We start from the raw sequence: 13,699 nt of genomic DNA on the forward strand, positions 1-13,699 counted from the left end.
TGTTAACCAGAAAATAGAAACGGCCATTGAAGCAAAGCTGGGTCGGCCGGTAATTTCGACGAATAAATACAACTTTTCATCTGTGACGTCATAAGGAACGTCATTGTCAAATGGTTAATTATGACGATTAGAATAGCCAATTTACTTCGGAAGCAACTCGGAACCGGTATACTTGTCTTCAACGACAATTTAATGTACTATAAATGTAATTTGGCCAACATGAAAGGATATAAGCATGTTCGGCTAAGATTCTACTTCAAAACGCGACCTTCAAAAATTTTCTACCCATAATATTAGTGAAAATAATAGGTATGTTTCAATAATTGTGTTGGAACTTCTCATAGGCGCCGTGCTAAATTGCCGAGAACAATAGGCACAAGATGGCGTCCATTGTCTGAGCGTTGCCGCCGTTGCCTCGTTTATATTATATATACGCTTTGGTTATAGTCACCTTGGTTTCAGCAGAGCATGCACCCTTCCCCGACCTTTGATCTCCAAAAATCTTCCTATACTTTACCCGGTATGTTTGTCGTTGACTTTACAATTGCAAAATTTTCGGGGCTATTTTAAGAGTGCTTTTGCGAGTTGGCGCCTGTAAAATGGGGTATGTGTTTTAAACCATCATTATGAATCATCGCATACAACAATCTGTTTTTTGAAAGTACCGATAAAGTATTTTAGCCAAGTCTAAGTAAACAAGGAAGTCGACGCTCGGGGAATGGTCCATCCCTAGCTTTCCTATTTGTCATCATTTTCTAACCACTAGAGCGTACTGTTGCGTTGTCAATAAATTGGAGCGAAATTTGAAATGGTTCATTAATAATTTCCTCTGCGGGTAGTACGGTGGTATGGATAACGACTCGACTCTCGACCGGCAAGTTGCAATGTCCCTGGTACCGTGTCTCTGCTGTTCCAGCCTTACGTACTGATATATGCTATTTAAGAAATTATCCAATATAGAAATACAGTTCCAGTCCTAACACAAGCCATATTTCTGTAACATCTCGTCGGACCTTGGTCAGTAAATTTTTGTGTAAAGTCTGAAACGACTGAAAGTGCAGAAGTGGGAGAAACTATAATATTCAATGCTGGGTAAAGGTTCAAACATTTCAGTATTCTCCAGAATACCCACTGTTTTTCTGAAAATTTATTTTCGGATTGCATTCACATATTTATCAAGAGGAAAAGGAAAGATGCCTCTTGTCTGTCCTGTGCGGTTACGTCCATGCTGCATACAAATACAGGAATAGGCTAGTTGACCAATTATTCATTCCAGATGGATGGTGGAGGAGGCCGTGAAGCACATACCTGACTGGCGATTATGTGAACTAGGTACCCTATGCTCTACGATAACGAGGAGTCACGCAATCTTCTTTTACATACTGACATAAATATCCACAGATTATCAAAGGTGTGGCGGCAAGCGTATCTCTAACACTTAGGACGATGTGCCATAGGCTACCACTGGGCCAAATTTATTTTATTGACTAAGGTAGTCTATTATTTATCAACCAGTTGAAAAAAATCCTATGAATAACACAATTTTATACTTCTGCAGGTAAAGCTCTGAAGCTTGTTATTCACTAGTCGATAAGCATTTAAGTTTACCATGAGTTCTGTTTGGAATGTTGTTCGGGCAGCAAATTATAATTCTGTATCAGAGAATGATGAAAATATTGCAGCACAATCCCCTTTACCAGACAAGTTTAAACAAAAGTTTACTGTTAATTCATTGAGGATGTCACTCAGAAAGAGAATGCCGCTGAAAAGAATTAATATTAACAATGCTTCATCCGAATATTATGAAAGTGAAGCAAAGAAAAACAAAGTACAAAATTTAAAGAGAAAAGACACAGATGTACTCAGTTATGGGAATGAAAACAAAATTAGAGGAGTTGCTATTGAAACCTCAGTAAAGAAAACATTTTATAGAGTGGCAGAGGTAATATAAAATAATTAATAATAAAATAAAGAGTAAACCAAACCAATGCACATTGTTTTTAGTATTTATTAGCATTTATGTCTTGTGTAACTTGAATTTGTTAATAAAGCTGATATTTAATAAGAAAACTTGTAATACTCTGAATCAGTGGTCGGCAACCACTGGACCGCGACCCATTGCCGGTCCGCGGAAAGATTACTACCGGTCCGCAGAAAGGTGACGAAAAAACGTAAAATTCCCTACAAGGAATGTAACTAGTATGTGAGGTCAGTTTTCAAAATTGACAACTACAAAAATGAAATATTGAAGTAGGGCGAACGTAAGAAGCAGGTTATACCTTTTTCTTTGAATGTATTGTCAACATAATTTTTCTAGCGCATATAAATTATTACATTAGATCAGTTTGTCTGTAATTTGTATGAAGGTGGTCCGCCAAAATTTTGGTCAGATTTTACGGGTCCGTCACTGAAAAAAGGTTGCCGACCACTTCTCTATATGGGAATTGATATATAAAAACAGATATGTTTCAATGTGGTATATGTATGTTTCAGATCAAAACAATATGAAGTTCTCACATTTTATTGCTATAGGAGAAAAATCTGATCAACTATAATTCTCTGATAATATGACCTTCCTGATCAATCAGCCATATTATATTGAACAATTCAAAATTAATTTTTTCACATTTGAATTTTTGATTTTAAGATTAATTTTGAATAGTTTGATTTAGCATTACCATTTTTAGTAATCAAAATCTCACAAAAATAGAAAACCAATCTTATCATTAATTATCTCAATTCTCAACTTTCCTGCATTCTCAAATTCAAAGTAGTTGATCATGACTCAGAGTAGATTTTATATTCAATATTTCTTTGGATTTATCGTATTTTTGTCGGGATCCCTGTGTAGTGTAGTCCCAACCTAAATTACATAATATGACTGAATGTTGAATAAGTGGGAATGAACATAGTTTTTTCAATATCAATATACGGTGAGTCGTTTGCCTATAACGTTATATATTGTATTTGTATATATATTGTGTATTTATTATACAGGCTTGTACATTTTTCATATTTAACTTTGTTCCTTTTAAGCAATTCACTGGGAATGCCAAGAAGTCACAACTTAAAGAGACTCCGCAGAAGTCGACTCCGAGAACAAGATATCGAGAAAGGTTAAGATCACCTCCTGACACTCCTGGAACTCCTTATAATCCGTTTGATAGTCCAAATGGGCCAGTATGTACCACTCCAATTGGCCAAGTTGAGAAATTGAAAAGATATATCAGGTATGAGAATGGTTTTCTTAATTTGTCTTCTGTGAAACTAATCTGATCTGTTAATAATTTCATCTAACAGATTCTGTACAGTTATTTTGGGAGACTTTTTGTATATAATTTAGTTGAAGTCTAGTGATCATCAGATAACAAATAATAAAGTTTTCTAATTTTCAGGAACACACCAAATAATAAAAGTATTAGAAGGTCGCCTCGGATATCTGCACAAAAAGCAAAGTAAGAAGTGATTTTATTTACAATAGGTACATAATTATGGCTTTTCATAAATAGCACCTGAGAAAGACTTGATTTTTGAATTCATTCACCATCTATTGAATTAATTATGGCTTGCTGATTTTAATCCTCCCTATTATGTGTATTGAATTCCAATCAAGCAGTATACAATTATTGACTTTCCATCATGTCTCAATTGTCGACCATTTTAGAAAGAGATCTGCCGATGATTTTTCACACCATCTGGAATTGGTTTCATGTGGAATTCAACATCTGAAAGCCAACAGTAGTAAAATGATGGAAGCAATTGATAGGATTGATGCAGAATATGAACGTTCCCCTCTTTGTTTGAAAATGAAAAGGTATTCATGTTTTACTCATTATGTCTGAGTTTGAATATGGTCAGGCCAGGGTCATGTCTAATCACACCTTCCGTTGAAATATTCTGATAATATTTTATATACACCTCTCACTTCGAACAAGGTCCTGTACAAGCAACCACACGATGTCTCGCTATATGTAAGGAGCTAATATTATTCAGAGCAGACCCTCCAAAACTTTTTGGGCCGCGGACCCCTGCTTGTGAATCTTATTTTTTGCGGACCTATCCTATGTCGTATCAATTTCTGTGCTTAACCAACGACGAAGGATAAAGTTTCATTTACAACACATTGCGACATTAATTTGATGGATGAGATTGCTTTCCACTGCGCAATTCTCGGAGCAAATTGTGACAAGCAAACTCGTAGGTCCGACTCTACAGCAAGTCTCAATCTGTATTTTGTTATCATATCAATAGAGCTGAAAATGCTACCTCTCACTTGTAGGTCATTGCAAAAAGCAATGGAATTTTAATTGCCTTTTCTGATAGCAATTGATATCCATACTGTTCATACACTACGTTAAACTAAAAAAATACAATTGGTTTATGATCGAAATCGATCATTAAAGATCGATTTGACTCTTTTCATATCGTTGCAGACACCCTATGCAGTCTTCACGGACCCCCAGCGGACCCCACTTTGGGAAACCTTGATTTAGAGGGATTCTTTGTTTTGGCATTGCCTACCCAGTTTATTACAGCTTGGATGAGATGAGGGCATGAAATTGCTCATTGAACCATTGTTCCTTTGATGTCTGTTATGTATAATGCTTTAATAAACGCTAGGTTCCATCACTATTCCTAAAACACCAACTGCAAATCTGCAATTTTGTTTGCTCTATTGCAGTCTATATTTTTCATTGTTTTTATTTCTGAATGTGAAACTTTTCTGTGAAATGTTTTCTGTGAAAACTATGTCGGGGTGCAAGAAAATCATAATACACTGAGCCAACACACAGGACTTAAATTCCGAAGAAAAGTGGTTGAGATGTCCCCTGTTGTCAACGAAATTACTAATCAAAAAGTAACACATAAGATTATTTTTTGTGTAGATATTTTTACAGTCAATACGCTATATTTCTTGACACCTCCACTGCAGAAATTATTCTATATGTTGCTCGCAGCATGTTGGTGGTTGCTTGATACTTTCTATTTACCCTTTCTCCTTTTCAGTTAAGGCCTGGTGATATATAATATCTTATATTTCAGTAGACTATGGAGAGAGGAGAGAAAGAAATATGCTCCAATTGGTGAAAAATGTGAAGCGAATCAGAATCAAACACAAACTGTAAGTTTCTAATTATCATTAAATAATTAGAAACATGGAATATGTTTTAATTGGCAAAAATCATCGTTAGCAGTTCTGCAACTGAAAATTTTCGCCTCTTAGCAAACTAATTATGGTTGGTTTGGGCTGTCATCTGTGTAAGCAAATATTATTTGTAGAGTAAAGAATGTTTATGAATTCGTAGAGTATGCAATTAAAGTATGAAATGCTTATTATCATTATGTGCAAAAAAATTAAAATCAGTACATCATGAGACGCTGCCAAAATCTGAGCTATAGCAGAATAATTCCAAACATTGAAATTGTGAAAAATGTATAGTTATATCTAATTTCAATGTAATTAAATCATGTACATTATCAACTAAGTATAGTACATCAATAGACCTGGCAAGTATTCGGTGAAATTTTCATTTGAGGGTAGAAAAGAACCGGCAACCTGGAGATTATTAATTGTCATTGCTATTTTAAAAACTTACAAAACTTTCGGTATGATGAAATAGATTTCAGATACCTCAGCTTGCTGGATAGTCATTTATGCCTTAATTAAAGCCTCCAAGCCTAAATGTCCAAGCTACACTACCTCTCATATCCTAAAAATAGAAATTATAATTTTGCCTTTTTGGTATATTTTTACTACATTGGGAATTTGCGGTGGTTGTCATTCAAGGCATGTAATCCCTAATGACCACTCTTGTTTACACTTTTCTAACATGCCAATATAGCTAAAGTAAACGTTTCAGAACCAAGTAGCTTAAACATTTAATCTCAGCTTGGAATATTTGCAACAAGCATGAATATGTTAATATATAACAACATACTCACTCAGCTATTATTGCACAGAAAAATATCACCACCTGTATTACTGTGATTTCAATGTGATAGAAGCTACTCTAGTATTAATGTTACACTTGAATTCCTGTATTATCAGGGGTGTCCACATGTGAATCCATTTGGAAAATCTTACCTAATTTTGGTTGGAATATTTTTAATGGCACTCATGTTTATTTCTACATTGGGCTATTTGTTTCAAGACTTTTAATTATATAAAATTCTTGAATTGTCTTTATCTTGCACATCCCCATATATTAACATTAAATGACATATATCCACCATCATATATGTATGATGTTGCACTAACATGCATTACTTGACTCAAGATTACTACTCACTCACACTCACAAACTTCCAACACGAAAAGAATGCTGCGCAGAACATTAACAAGAATGTCATTTAAATGTAAGTATATTATGTGTTGCATGCTTGTGTATTATTCACTATAGATTTTTTTGGAGTATAGCCAAAGAAATGAAATGCGTATCGTAACTGATCTGTTTATTTAATTTTGCATGAAGGAATAATTTGAAGCCTAGTGTGATTATTTTCGATCAATGATGGGTTGGGATGTGTGCCTAATTAAGACAGCCCAATGGTTGAATAATTTAGCACAGTTTTAGCTGTTTTGTTTTCTTGGTTGTTTGGTTTTGTATGGGATTCTAATAGACAAATGTCTTTTCTCTTCCCGAATTGACAAAAAAATCCATATTTTGTTTATATGTTATAGCCTCTCCCCCTTTCCCGTTCCCGCTTGAATAATTCAAACTGATTATAGACGGACTTTGTGACTTTGGATGGTTGAATGCTTTATTGTAATTGACATCAAATACTAATTAGGTTGGAAGAATTTCAATAGAGTCTACTGCAGTTGGTTGAGCGATTATTGACATTTTCAATTCATTACCCATTTGTGATCTATTTATAGTTTGTGTAATGGGTTAAACCGATGGGTCATCATTGGTTCTCAATCGACTTTTCTGTGACCTCATCCGTAGGGCTGCTGTTGGGTTGCTCAGTGGCGCAGCGAGGGTGAGAGGGAGAATGTCATTTATTGAATATTTTACATGACAGAAAAATCATGACCTAAAAAAGTTGGCATTTTTAATATTCGAAAAAAAAGACAAGGGCCTTCCAAGTAGTGCAAGTGTCAGACAAGCAGTAACAAGCGTGTTATCGCGGCGACTATTTCAGAAGCAGTGGCATGGGAAATTTTGAATTAGAATCCCCCCTTGGCTGCGCCCCTGGGTAGGGCATTGACTTTTTCACAAAGATTCAATTTTATAATATTTTTGAAATAATATTCATTAATAATAATGTCAGTCAGTCAGTTAGAAAATTCTGTCTTCAAAGTTCCAGCTAAATTCATACATTTTTTTGTATATTTTGGAGGCATGTACTAGCAACATTGCTACTACCTTTCTAAAAAAGATGGTATTTTTTTTAGCTTCTAACTGTGTACCCAATTTCATTATGTTGTCCTAAACTGAAATACACGGGGTTGACCTCCAGAACGTTATCAATAATCAACATAATATTCTTATTATTCCAGCAAAAGGTCGGCCGGCTCTAAGATCCACGAAATCTACATCTGATATCAATCCGCATTGTTACTTGGGACCTATGAATGCAAAGCAAATGAAATTGGCACCACTTGAAGAATACAAAATGGTGTCTCACAAATGATTTAATCGTAAATTTATGATATACCTAATAACTATTTTCAAATTAGGTGCTTTCTAACTTCTGCTGAGAGAAAACGCCTATAATAATAGTATTCAAATTGATAGAAATCAGTGATAGAGATGTAAAAATAAAGAATATTCTATCAGAAAGAGGTATGAAAAAGAAATAAAGAATACCTATTAATCTGATTTTCGGAAAAAGAAGCATTTGAATGATCAGGTAACATGTTTATGTGTAGGTCCCATGGGCTGACTGCGGATTTACTGCTATAAGTTATTGACCATTGTGCCCAGAAATTTGAGCTTTGATCTTGCAATGTCGTCGTTGCCTTGTGTTTAGTAATTACTTTATGGATTCTTTTTCGACTAACATTGGGGGTAAACATATTTGAAAAAATGTATTCTAGAATTTACCTTGAATATGATTTGAATATTTTTGCATGGGTGTATATTACAGAAAAATCTTGTTGAATACCAATTTTACTGACTAAATCATGCTTCATTAACAAAAATGATAAATTTTTCTAATACAAAACTTTTTTTTAATCCTGTTTGATTTTTAAAATATATCCTTTCCGAATATGAAAATATGGTTTAAACTGCCCAGCATGACCCATAGATAAGACTGCTTTTGGAGGTGCTTTCTGTCAGTGACTTACAAAGCTAAGAATCCATAGACTTTGTATGATTTTTTTTGTTTTAGATATAGACGCTTCTAGTTGCTTGCCAAGTGTATTCTAATTGCCCTTTGATATTTATGCGCAGATCATGGCATGATTCTTACAATACTAATTAGTGTCGATGATTGGCGAGACGACTGCTTTCTCATAACCTGTTATTATTCCCAATTAACCTATAATGACCCGACTTCTTGACTATTTTTGTCTTCACGTTTAGACTTTGTGTTGGAAAAACCCATTAGTAAATATCTACTTTGTATATCACGTCGGTATCAAGTTTCGTCCCGTGTTTAACATTCACATTGACAGTAATCAAGATTTCGTAATCCGCCTGTCTGCCACGCACCATTAGAATAATGTTAAATATTTCTTGGTATTTTCAACGGCTGTAATCAAATTAAAGTTTACAACGCCTGATTCACCTGATTGTGGATGATATTGAAAGTTTCTTGAATTCTAAGATCAATACTTCTGGATGAGCTTCCCTAATCGTTTGCCAAGTTTTAAAATAAAAAATGCCGTTTAGTGTTTCTGTGTTTATTGATCCAACTAATGACTTCTATTTCTGCCCGTACATGTATGCCTATATTGAATGCTTTAAAAAAACAGAAAAAGTAACTTGTGAAATACACTGCCAACTTGTCATTATTTCACAAAATTTGTACTTTACTACGGCCGTCATTGCTCATCATTTTTTGTTCTCACACGCGAGCTGTAAATTACTGACGAAATAAATGTTAAAGATTTTTACTTTCGTATTCTAAATTTCACTAATTTTGCATGTATTAATATTTCTCTAATAAAATTCAAATGAATGCCAACAAATGTCCCAATCAATATCGCGAGGAAACTTCGTTTGTCGTTTTCAATATGGTTGGACTTTGTACTGATTGATGTGGTGCTTTCTGAACGCCCGCTGATTTAAATTGTATGATTTATGTCCTTGTTTCTTCATTAACGCTTGTTTCAATAATTGTAAATACACATCACAGTAACAATAGTTGTTTTGATATACATTTTGGACGAATTACTGGGTATTGTCACTTGTCAGGCTGTTACGCATTTTACCACGAGCCTCTTCGGAAGATTCTCAATTACAAACAGGTGGTGTTTTTCCCTCCACGATAATGTGATATGAAATTATCTGGAAATTGGGGCTGAAGCCCTCAGTTGGATGTATACCGATTATACGCGCTTCGCACAAATGATGAAAACATTTTGATTCCCGATTTCGAATAGGACTTATCGTGCCACTATCTCGATTGTGTCTAAATACTACCTGAATTGTGTATACGTATGCCATTGCTTGCGATAGAAGCTTTGAGATTTTCGCAATGATTTGTCTAATCGAATTTCGAAATGATCAATTGGTACTATTATGTATTTAAATATTACGCAATTGTCAATTTCGTAGCTCGATACAATGTGGTTGCGTCATCTTGCAAGAAATGAACATAAATATTAATAACACTTTGACGTGTGTACGCGAATTTGCAAAATCATGTTTGAGTTATTGACAAATGCATACGACATTGGTGCACTACCATGCAGTACGTGATGTCAACGCGCACGAAATTCGTTTGTATTTAACATTATCCTGATTGATCCTGCAATAGATACCATCAACGCAAACATGTGTACGTTACACCGACGCAAATCAAATCACATGCATTGTTAAGGAAATCGCGTCACCATCTTGGCAGTTCAAGCCGAATAGGTGTGAATTGATAACGCATTCAACTCGGAAGGGTCAACGACTATCTGTATTCTAATGTATGTGCCAAATATTCTGTTTGAGTCGACGCAAAAATGCCTAGAAGCGCATTTGGAAAAAGCTGTGCCCGAATGTTTGAAAGAGCACATGAAAAAAGTCGTGGATATGCGATGATTGATATTGTCACCCTGTTCAAGATTCAACAGAACCAAAACACGATACAGCCAAGCGCGTTCGAAATTTTATTTGTTTCACACCTAATCGTCTCGAATAACATAATGCGGAATATAAATGAGTTAACTTTGATAGAGAAATGAAGTTCATTTCATACTTTTCGAAACTTGAAAATGTGTTTTCAGTATTACTAGAACGCTAGAACCAATAGCTGTTTTTATATGTCAATGGTTTCACTACCATTTGGACCGGAATATTCCAACATTCTGATGTGTCGTTTCTTGTACTGGGGGCAGCAAACATCCACATCGTTGCTTATACATCGCCTTGCATCAAAATCAAATTTATTCGCTTTTCTTTAAATTCAAGTGGTGATCTAATTTGCCAGAGCGTACATCGCGACCGACCAAACGGGATCACGAAAGCCCAAACAAAAGAAACTATAAAAGTTTGGCATAGCAGAATATTGTGCCTCTCTTTGCAGTCTGCTATAATAAATACTTTCGATATCAAGACGGTCTGAGTATAGTTTATAGATTGTTCGGGTTTAAAAAATATGTTTTCTAACGTGACGGATTGCCCATCCTCGTTTCTTGAGTTCTGATGAGGATTACGGGAAGCAGCTACACAAGATTGCCCATTTTTGACTGGATCTGATATATCATTGTAAATAGAACATCCCATACTTGTATCTGTACTGCATGCAAAATTCGGCTTTGTGCAAATACATGTTATTATTGCATTTTTCAGAAAGTACGTATTTAAAATGTAAACATAACAATAGATTGATAAAACTAAAGTTTTGAAAACAGACAGATGATAGCATACATTGTGCCAAGGATGATGTCAAATGTCAATCTTCATATTATCTGGTTTGTTCAACTCCGACTCCACCACAAAAAACAGTCAATGATTCGATATTACGTGATCATCAAAAATTTACCAAACATCCGCTTAATCTCTGTACATGGCGGACTACATGCACATGTAATCTATGATTTCAAGAATAAAAGATACTTCGTATTACATTTCAGCTAAATAAAGTGCAATTTATAAAAAGGTTGCAACGTTCATGATCACTGCAGTCGGAATGTTTTATTACAAGTTTGGTTGATTGAATACAATACGTAATGCGTGAATACATCAGTGCAAAGGTGATCCATTACCTTTGCGAAAATGAATATTCTCAAAAGTGTTGTTATTTGTAAACTGAAATACGTTTCGTCCATCTGTTGTTTTGCCGATTTCATTCCTTTGTTCATTTGGTGATCTAGATGTCTGCCCGAAAGAGTTTTTTGGAGACCGCAAGTTGTTGTTATAATTTACTTTTGTGAGTGGCTTGTTCAAAACCGGGATAGGAACGGCAATACCTCGTATTTTGTTTGGATCAAATTTCGCTGGGGTAGTTGGGATAGCATTTGGACTTTCCAGCGCAGCCGAAGTAGATATCGTCTCATGCGATTCCATCTTTTTTGCATACGTGACTGGAAACCACCCTTTTTGATTTGTTCTTTTGTTTATTCCGTACATCCAACCCCCATTTTCTTTTGAATTATGCACAGAAATTCTATCTCCCCGACGAAGAATCATTTTTGTGCTTCCAGTTTCTGGGGCATAGTCGTGCAATGCTTCAAAAATACTTGGCTGTTGTTCTTTTGGCGTATTTCGTTTATCCTCTAATGAGACTGTAGATGCGACGCTTATAGAACTTTCATCATCAGTGTCCGTTGCGGATTTGCTTTTTGCCCTTTTTATTGTATGACTTTCTTGTTGATCAGAATTCCAAATTTCTCCAATACTTATTCCTGAATCATTCCAAGATTTTCTGGTCTCATTTTTGTCTGTTACGGAGGGAACGCTATTAATGGATATTTCCGATTCGCCTGATCTTCGATACATAGATTTCGAGTACGAACTGCAAGCGGAGGATCTTCCGTCGATCGATTCGTCCGAAAACAGAGTGTGTTGTTCGTCTTCGTGATTTTCTTCGGATTCGTCTTCTGCAACAACCGTGCTCACCAATGCATTCTTGTATGGTATGTATACTTCAACTTCTTTTGGAGAACTAGTGACCCTGGTACTCGCGTTTCTTCTTACCCCTGGTCCTCGAATGTTTCTTGAACTTTGTCTATGGCTAGTTCCGTAGTTATCTTTATTATTGCTTAGATCGTTGCTTGATTGACTATGTGATATACCCATGTTCAAGTCCAGCTCATCCAACGATACGTTTGTGTGACGAGGAAGGCTACTTTCAATAAGAGCGACTGCTCCTGGTAAAAGATCCTGTTGTGAGGCTCCAATTTCTCTCCAGTGATCGAAACGTTCTTGTAACATATCAGCTGATTTTCGATGGTAATCCATTATAGCCTCAATAAGTTCACATTGTTTTTCTACAAAAAAGCAATAACGCTTTCGTTCTTCCGAAAATGCCCGATTAAGCATTTCATGAGCAACCATTTCAGAAGCAGTCTTTGCTGCTAGCAAATGTTCAGTTCCCTTTTTGATCTTCTCATCTGTTTTCTTAGATGGAGGTTTGGATAGAGTTTTTTTCTTGAGCTTTGCAAGACTTGCAAAGGCTTTTTCTGTCTCACTTGCTTTCGCTTTGAAGTCATCTTGTAATTTCTTACGTAATCCTATAATATATTTCGCATCTTGTTCACATCTGCGTTCGAATGGATATACAATATCGTTCCGAAACTTTTGTATACATGCTTCTTTCGCCATGTGAACTTCTTGAATTGTTTCAGTTATATCCATGATGCATTTACCTACATCTTTACATCCAGGACTTGATGTGGCAGAAATACCAATTTTTATAGTAGCCGCATGACAAGCTTTGAAAGATTTACTAGTTTCTAAGACATTTTTGTCGTGAATTTTTCCGTTCAATACAAACTCCTTCAGCGAGGGATTATATTCATCTGCAATTGATTTGAAAATTGAATCCGCTCGTTTGTATGTGTCTTCCGTCAACAGCGAACCATACATTTTCGTAAAATTATAATTACAAATCTGTAGCCTGTAACTGTAATAAAATCTTGTTAATTCTACGGAATAATGAACAAACTAGCCCGAAGGTAAATGCTAACATGGCTACGAATCAACTTGTCCCGACTGTTACCGGATATATATGCAAAAATGCGGGCCTTTCTGTCTACTGTAACAGCTACTCTAAACTGTTCAATCGTGGAAATCCAGTCGTGCCAGACTGGCATTCTAACATACAGCATGACATACAAGTTACCACAGATCAATTTCTTTTTGCAATACACAAATGCTATAAATAGTTTTTTAGAAAAATATCCGGAATGTGTTATATTGCACACGACTTTTAGCCAACTTGTATAGCGAATGCTACAACGCGCGTGCTATTTTTCTAAGAAAGCAGAGCATGCCTTGCAATCGTAATTTGAATTTATAATGAAGCAATTATTACTGGCAATTTCTAGCTATAAACCGTTCTGTATTGCAATATTGATGATTTCAAGAATATG

The 13,699-nt window shown here is 35.4% G+C and overlaps 2 protein-coding genes across 3 annotated transcripts; one reads left to right on the forward strand and one right to left on the reverse strand.

The window, feature by feature from the left end:
* Window positions 1-1,550: 1,550 nt before the first annotated feature.
* On the forward strand, window positions 1,551-9,317 carry LOC120344007 (uncharacterized). 2 transcript variants are annotated; one of them, XM_039413080.2, is made up of 7 exons: window positions 1,551-1,942; window positions 3,037-3,230; window positions 3,396-3,455; window positions 3,665-3,814; window positions 5,044-5,122; window positions 6,279-6,357; window positions 7,505-9,317. In XM_039413080.2, exons 1-7 carry the CDS (start codon window positions 1,610-1,612, stop codon window positions 7,636-7,638), a joined length of 1,029 nt encoding a protein of 342 aa, XP_039269014.1. In that variant the 5' UTR covers window positions 1,551-1,609; the 3' UTR covers window positions 7,639-9,317. The 2 variants fall into 2 exon arrangements, with proteins under 2 accessions (XP_039269014.1, XP_039269015.1); XM_039413081.2 differs by having other exon boundaries at window positions 5,047-5,122.
* Window positions 9,318-10,257: 940 nt separating this feature from the next.
* LOC120343990 (BAR/IMD domain-containing adapter protein 2-like) lies at window positions 10,258-13,308 on the reverse strand. The gene has a single exon (XM_039413059.2). It carries the CDS (start codon window positions 13,191-13,193, stop codon window positions 11,349-11,351), a length of 1,845 nt encoding a protein of 614 aa, XP_039268993.1. The 5' UTR covers window positions 13,194-13,308; the 3' UTR covers window positions 10,258-11,348.
* Window positions 13,309-13,699: the final 391 nt, after the last annotated feature.

The sequence above is a fragment of the Styela clava genome, chromosome 5 (assembly GCF_964204865.1).
Source record: "Styela clava chromosome 5, kaStyClav1.hap1.2, whole genome shotgun sequence".
Lineage (NCBI taxonomy): Eukaryota > Metazoa > Chordata > Ascidiacea > Stolidobranchia > Styelidae > Styela > Styela clava.

Bases quoted from the DNA above. Each gene is read 5' to 3' on its own strand.
- LOC120344007 (XM_039413080.2), top strand. From the start codon at position 1,610: ATGAGTTCTGTTTGGAATGTTGTTCGGGCAGCAAATTATAATTCTGTA. The intron at 3,231-3,395 runs GTATGAGAATGG...TCTAATTTTCAG, and splicing joins AAATTGAAAAGATATATCAG to GAACACACCAAATAATAAAA. The intron at 3,456-3,664 runs GTAAGAAGTGAT...CGACCATTTTAG, and splicing joins ATATCTGCACAAAAAGCAAA to AAAGAGATCTGCCGATGATT.
- LOC120343990 (XM_039413059.2), bottom strand. From the start codon at position 13,193: ATGTATGGTTCGCTGTTGACGGAAGACACATACAAACGAGCGGATTCA.